Genomic DNA, 7,418 nt, shown 5'->3' with positions numbered 1-7,418 from the left:
TGGATGAATTCATCGTTCGTACGAAGATTCCGACTTATAGTAGTCAACTCACGGCCAGGTTTCGATCTCGGAGCCAGGGTATGCATCAAATATGCCAGAATATGATTTTTTTTTAAGGTTTTAGAGTATATTCTGAAAGAATCTTACTTGTAAATGGATGAATTCATCGTTCGTACGAAGATTCCGACTTATTGTAGTCCACTCACGGCCAGGTTTCGATCTCGGAGCCATGGTATGCGTAAATATGCCAGAATATGGTTTGTTTTATGTTTCAGGGAATATTCCAAAGGAATCTTATCTATAAATGGATGAATTCATCGTTCGTACGAAGGTTCTGACTTATAGTAGTCCACTCACGGCCAGGTTTCGATCTCGGAGCCATGGTATGCGTAAATATGCCAGAATATGGTTTGTTTTATGTTTTGTGGAAGACTCCAAAGGAATCTTACCTGTAAATGGATGAATTCATCGTTCGTGCGAAGATTCCGACTTATAGTAGTCCACTCACGGTCAGGTTTCGATCTCGGAGCCAGGATATGCGTACAATATGCCAGAATATGATTTTTTTAAGGTTTTAGAGTATATTCTGAAAGAATCTTACCTGTAAATGGATGAATTCATCGTTCGTACGATGATTCCGACTTATAGTAGTCCACTCACGGCCAGGTTTCGATCTCGGAGCCAGGGTTTGCATACAATATGCCAGAATATGGTTTGTTTTACGTTTCGGGGAATATTCCAAAGGAATCTTACCTGTAAATGGATGAATTCATCGTTCGTATGAAGATTCCGCATTATAGTAGTCCACTCACGGCCAGGTTTCGATCTCGGAGCCATGGTATGCGTAAATGCGCCAGAATATGGTTTGTTTTATGTTTCGGGGAATATTCCAAAGGAATCTTACCTATAAATGGATGAATTCATCATTCGTCCGAAGATTCTGACTTATAGTAGTCCACTCACGGCCAGTTTTCGATCTCCGAGCCATGGTATGCGTACAATATGCCAGAATATAATTTTTTTTAAAGGTTTTAGGGTATATTTTGAAGGAATCTTACCTGTAAATGGATGAATTCATCGTTCGTACGATGATTCCGACTTATAGTAGTCCACTCACGGCCAGGTTTCGAGTTATGATGTATCATGCTCAGTTTGAATTTGGAACTCTCCAAGAGCTTCTTGGTTCATAGTTTGTATGGCGTTATACCCCATTTGAAGTTCGAATCAATACTAAGCTTCATATTTGTCCATTCCGATGATATATCATGCTCAGTTTGAAGTCAGAACCCTCCAAGAGCTTCTTGGTTCATTGTTTGTATGGATTTATACCACATTTGAAGTTCGAATTGACATTGAGCTTCATATTTATCGATTCCGGTAATGTATCATGCTCAGTTTGAAGTTAGAACCCTCCAAGATCTTCTAGGTTCATAGTTTGTATGAGGTCATACCACATTTGAAGTTCGAATCGATACTAAGCTTCATATTTATCCATTCCGATGATGTATCATGCTCAGTTTGAAGTCAGAACCCTCCAAGAGCTTCTTGGTTCATTGTTTGTATGACTTTATACCACATTTGAAGTTCGAATTGAGATTGAGCTTCATATTTATCGATTCCGGTGATGTATCATGCTCAGTTTGAAGTTAGAACCCTCCAAGATCTTCTTGGTTCATAGTTTGTGTGGGGTTATACCTCATTTGAAGTTCTAATCGGCACTGAGCTTCATATTTATCGAGTTTGATGATGTATCCAGTTAAGTTTGAAGTTAGAATCATCCTGAATTTCGTGGTCCATCTCTAATAATCTTATAACCTAAGCTTACTAGTGTGAATTAAAGATACTTCATGACGTATATGACTTGTAAAAATTACTTTATGACCTATGCCACTAGTCGAAATTCAAACCGGAAGCACAAAGAGAAAGCACAAAGAAACACACTAATTATCGAATTCATTTTTCGTTTCCCGATTCATTATTATACAGTTTTTGGATTTTTTTATATCAGAATGTCGACAACAATGTCCTAAATTTATTAATATTTTTGTTGGATTTTTGTTCATGTCGAAGGTTGATAATTAAACCAAAAACATGAGTTCCTATTAACACAAAAAGAAAACACAAAGAAAACACCATTGCCTTGATCCGTATGACTCTCATAACTAAATCTATACCGTCCAAATAGTTTCATAATCCGTATGACCCATTCTTCCGTATCTTATTGGTTCAAATTATTTTAGATAAAACGATTTTTTTTCACTCACTTATCTTCATTCTCACTTTTCTCTCGTCTCTCATCATCCCCTCCCTCAGAAAAACCCTAACTCAAGTTGCGCCTCCCTCAGGAAAAAAAAAACCCTCACTCAAGATTTGTTTAACCAGTGATGAAGAAACGAAACCAAATCTCAAATTCAGAGAAGAAAGAAACGAAGCCATGGCGGCTCCATAACTCAGAGAAATCGAGAAGATGAAGATTAATCTGCTACTGTGGGTCTGGTGATTTTGAGATGCAAGTGTCGTAGAAAAGACGATGGAAATTGCTAGAGAGACCAATCTTTCTGTTGATGAGGAAATCAGATCGAGATGAAATGGATTCGACTGAATTGCAAGAGCTGAAAGAAGATTAGTGATGGGGTAAATTTGAGTTGTCTATTGCTGTTGTTGAGAAGAGATCGATATGGATTCTTGAACTCAACAGGGTTTTGATGATTGAATCTGGAGAAATTTAGGGTTCGAAATTGAAATGTATTTGGGGTTTGTTTAACTGCGTACAAGGGAGAAAAAACTGAATCTGAGATGGGTTTGTGCAGATTGGTTCAGATTTAGGGTTTATAGTTATTCGATTCAAGATGGGTGTGTTGAATTTCTGAATCTGTTGTTGTTGATGGAGTTGCAGGTGGATCTATGAATCGTGATATCTGGTTGATTGGTTAGGGATTGAATAAATGGTGAAGCTATAATCTGGTAATGATGCTGAGAAGAAGGGGGCTTGCCATGGTGAATGAATCTGCAAACCATTTGAGAGAGATGAGTAAGGGATGATGAGGAGATGAATCTGTTGTTGTCAATCGATTCTCAAATGAAACTGGTGGTGTTGATGTTGGATTTAAGCTGAAGATGGGTACTGTTGGCTGAGATTCTGATGCATCTGCTGGTAAGTTAATGAATCCATTCTGTTAGTAATAGAGTTTATGTTTTTTTTTTCGGATTTGGATTATCTTAGTAAGTGTTTTTTGTTTGCTAATTAACTTGATATGCAGAGTTCTTCGGAGGAGTTCGTCGCTTTAGCGCTGATGTATCTCATCATGCAACCCTCAAAGTTACAGATGGTCTAACCTGGAATGTTAAGTTGAAGAGAGGCTCAAATGGCTTTCAAATTGGTCGGTTAGTCCCATTTATTGAGTACTACTCTATAAATGGACATCTTTTGCTGTTCAAGTACCATGGAGATTGACAGTTCCAAGTTGTAATATTAGACATAAGTGCTTGTGAAATAGAGTATCCTGCTGCTGATGAGGATAATAGTGATGACCACAGCCTTGAAGGAGGATCCACTTGAATCAAGAGCAGTGACGAAGAATAAGAAGACTATTGCGTTCATGCTAACACTGGTATATATGGTTATTGCTATTTAGTTTGTGCCTGTTATTATTTATTCAGATAACTGTTGCAGTTTCGATTGTTATTTGAGTTCGTAAACTGCATATTCGTGCAGATGAAGATGGAGATGAATCATCTGAATCACCATTGTCATCATCAGAGGAGGAGGAAGAAGTCGGAGTTGCTGAGAAGAAGAACAAGAAGAAGCACAGTCATTTGAGGACTAAAGATGAGGATACCGCATTGAGAACTACACGACAAAGAGCAGTTGTTATCGGTGATGAATTCCAGTCCGTGATTCCTTTTTTTACAATTGCTCTACAACCATCTTGTATCAATCGCAAATACTTGGTGAGTTGATTTTGTGCCAACATATAATGTTTTGCTGAGTGTTCGAAATTTCAGCCCTCTTTTAACTAACTGGATATTGATACTTTGATAGGGAATGGGAGCTAAGAGTCTATGTAGATTGTTAGTTGAACTCATCTTTAGGTATCCATTGCAGTATTGAGTTGTTGGTTAGCTGCTTATGTTCGTACAGCGCATTCAGGATCTCCAGAACACCTAGCTTTCATGCTAAAATGATTATTAAAGTTACATTTCGACTAAACGAAAACTTTAATTGTGACCTGGATCATCATATCATAACACGGATTGTGGATTGAGCCCTGATTCACCAAGTATCTCCCTTATATGGATCATGGTTTAGATTGGATAGATTTATGAGTAATTTGTATGATTAATCAAGCTGGCAATTTTGCTATGTTGACAGGAGAATTTGTTGGTTGTAGCTCCTCCATTTTCAATATTATGCCTGTGTTCTTTACCTTATCGCTGACCAGTCGACCTTGGGTATGTGTCTGACATCCATTGCCCTTATATATCTGTCACACAGTTCAACTGTAGTCGATTTTGTTTATCTCTAAGTTCAATGGATATTTTTAATTTGCTAGGTACTCTCTCTGCTCCCAGATTTCGAAGGAAAATCTGTTTTGGAGCTAGGTGCAGGTATTGGTCGTTTCACTGGTGAGTTGGCTAAGGAGGCTGGTCAAGTGATAGCGCTGGACTTCATTGAGAATGTTATCAAGAAGGCAAGTCTCTGCTTTATTGTTGGTCTATGAATGTAGAAGTCAACAAGTATTTATAAAACATTATTTGGAAATCTGAATCTCTTTGGAAACTTTGCAGAATGAAGCCATCAACGGTCACTACAAGAATGTCAAGTTTATGTGCACTGATGTAACATCTTCTGAGCTGCAAATTTCTCCAGGATCTGTCGATCTTATATTCTCAAACTGGCTTTGGCTTTTAATGTATCTCTCTGATAGTGAGGTAATCAGCTTTTTCTCAACTTCGTTCTGTTGCACACTCTATTTCTAGATGTAAATATCTACAGTGCTAATGGTTGTCTGAAGTTCTGCAAAACTGATCTTCTGTAATAACAAACAATAATGATTATAATTGGAAATTTGATCTTGTTTTGAAATATATGGTTACTAAGTATTACAGATTTAATTTTGTATTTAAATTCTCAATTTTTTTGTTTCAAATCGAATATGTACCACAACTCAGGATTAGGGCTGTCAAAGAAATGACATGCAACTCTTCCCATAGTTGTCAAAGAAGTGACATACAATTCAAACCAAAGTTGTCAAAGAAGTGACATACAACTAAAGCAGAAGTTGTCAATGAGATGACATACAACTCAAACAATTGTTGTCAAAGAATCCACATGCAACTCTAACCATAGTTGTCAAAGAAATTTCTACAATACCAACAAGTGTAGTGTAGGAGTTATTTTCACAACCCAGATATGAGTTGTGCTAGGCATTAAGAGGAAATTTCGAAAGACATTCACGGCTGAAAGAAGCGTAAGAAGCTGAAAGAAGCGTAATATACAATGGAACGACAACCATGTTTACAACTCGTATTGACGATGGAACGACAACCATGTTTACCACTCGTATTGACGAGTTGCAAAGAACTGAAGACTTTCTACAACCCCCTTGTGCAACCCATAGATATCTGTCGTCGTATACCATATGACAACTGTTATTTAGTGTAGTTGATCGATGTTTTTTCCGTAGTGACAACACAGGAAATACAAGGCTGGTCATGCATTAATTGATAATGCTATAAATTCATATGGTATATGGGATTTGTTGCTACATGCTCCATTCTAAGTAAATTAGCAGAGTGAAGAAGTATTCATCATTTTATCAGTGGCTTTATCCTATGCAGGATATCAGCGCATAATTTTGGCTTTTACAATTTTAGCCTTAAATGAAAATCCACCATCAACATTAAGTCCTCTGCCTAGCGCATAATGGTTACACTATTGTGGGGCAGGCATTAGATGGTGACATATACAGATAAAACTTATGAGACAAAGTTAGATGTTACCAGGAGAGACGAGTCGTCCTGTCGTTGGAGCATGTCACGTTCAAGAGGCGTCCAGGCGAGCGTTCCCCTAGCATGATGTCGGTATTGCCTCCTTCGATCGACCTTGCTATGCCTGCTTCGGCCGAGAGCCTGCTTCGTGATTGCTCCGCTCGAGCGTGGGGCTGATGTGCCTGCTCAACGGACTGTTGCGCCTGCTTCGTTCGATCGTGGGACTCATCATGCGCCTGCTTGCTCGAACGTGGGCTTGTTATGCCTGCCTTGCTCGAACGTGGGACCTGCGGCGTGCCTGCTTTTCTTGGGGCCGGCTGTGTCTGCTTCGACTAATCTGGGCTGGCTGTGCCTGATCAAGCGGGACCCGCCGCATGCCGGCTTTGCTTGGGGCCGGCTGTGCCTGGTTCGACCAAACACCATACCTGTTGCCTCACCCCAACACCAGACTTGCCCCTTGACCAACACCGGCCTTGCTGATTTGACGAACCCCGACCTTACTGACGGACATCGCTGCTTCGGTCGACACCGGCCTTGCTGTCTTGTTTCGTTCGGCCTTGTGACCTTGATCAACACCGGCATCGTGGACTTGACCAACACCGGCTTTGTTTGCTAACGTGGCTCAATACCAGCCTTGTTTGCTGACGTGGACCAGTACCAGCCTTGTAACCTTGATCATCCTTGACCAATACCGTCCTGACGTGACCCAATACCTTCCTACTTGCGTGACGTGATAACAGTCTTGCTTGCGTGACGGGATATTAGCCTTGCGATCTCGACCAACACCGGCTTTGCGGACTTGACTAACACCGGCCTCGTTTGCTGACGTGGCCCAATACCAGCCTTGTTTGCTTTGCGCAGCCTGGTGTATTTTAACGTGAATGTATGTCCTGTCGTGCGTGACTACACATCCCATGCGTTTTCATACAAGTACTAACTCCCTCGCTTTTATTTTATTGTAGGATGAACAAAAGGGGTCCTGCTAAGATGTCTTTTGGGGATAATGCTGATGCCAAGTCAAGGAGTGTTGACAACTTCAAAGATATGCCGAACATAGATGATGAGTTGTTCACCGCGCCCTTTCAACTATCTGAAAATATCCGTTCCACAAGATAACCCTTCTTCTATCGACTTCAAGGTTTGTCATGCTCCGCTGGGACCTTATGAAGGATGGATGAGACGTATGTTGAGCAATGAGTATATCAAAGATAACTTGACCAAAGAGCAGATTATTGATGTAGCTTGCGTGTTGAAACGACTCGAGAGGATGTTAAAGTGGCTTCTGGTGCGAACGTTGAACCGGCTCCTGGAGAGAGTGTTGAAGCAGGATTCTGAAGCGAACGTGGGTCCAGGAGAGAGCGTTGAGGCGTCTCTTGAATAGACCATTGAAGCAGATTCTGAAGCAAATATGGAGGTGGCTCATGGAG

The 7,418-nt window shown here is 40.3% G+C and overlaps 1 protein-coding gene across 6 annotated transcripts; it reads left to right on the top strand.

Moving 5' to 3' along the window:
• The first annotated feature begins 2,291 nt into the window (after positions 1-2,291).
• On the top strand, positions 2,292-5,088 carry LOC113344432 (phosphoethanolamine N-methyltransferase 1-like). Of its 6 annotated transcripts, XR_003357807.1 has the most exons (6): positions 2,292-3,154; positions 3,261-3,611; positions 3,716-3,951; positions 4,043-4,280; positions 4,373-4,452; positions 4,554-4,691. XR_003357807.1 is itself a non-coding variant. In XM_026588408.1 (4 exons), the coding sequence occupies exons 2-4, from the start codon at positions 4,411-4,413 to the stop codon at positions 4,978-4,980; spliced, it is 372 nt and encodes a 123-aa protein (XP_026444193.1). In that variant the 5' UTR covers positions 3,962-4,280; positions 4,373-4,410; the 3' UTR covers positions 4,981-5,088. The 6 variants fall into 6 exon arrangements, 1 of the variants encoding a protein (XP_026444193.1); XR_003357808.1 differs by lacking the exon at positions 4,043-4,280 and having other exon boundaries at positions 4,573-4,691; XR_003357806.1 differs by lacking the exon at positions 4,043-4,280.
• The last annotated feature ends 2,330 nt before the right edge of the window (positions 5,089-7,418 follow it).

Source organism: Papaver somniferum, unplaced genomic scaffold (assembly GCF_003573695.1).
Source record: "Papaver somniferum cultivar HN1 unplaced genomic scaffold, ASM357369v1 unplaced-scaffold_76, whole genome shotgun sequence".
NCBI classification, from domain to species: Eukaryota; Viridiplantae; Streptophyta; class Magnoliopsida; order Ranunculales; family Papaveraceae; genus Papaver; species Papaver somniferum.
The sequence above is the reverse complement of the archived record's forward strand: the minus strand, read 5'-3'. Positions and strand labels throughout refer to the sequence as shown.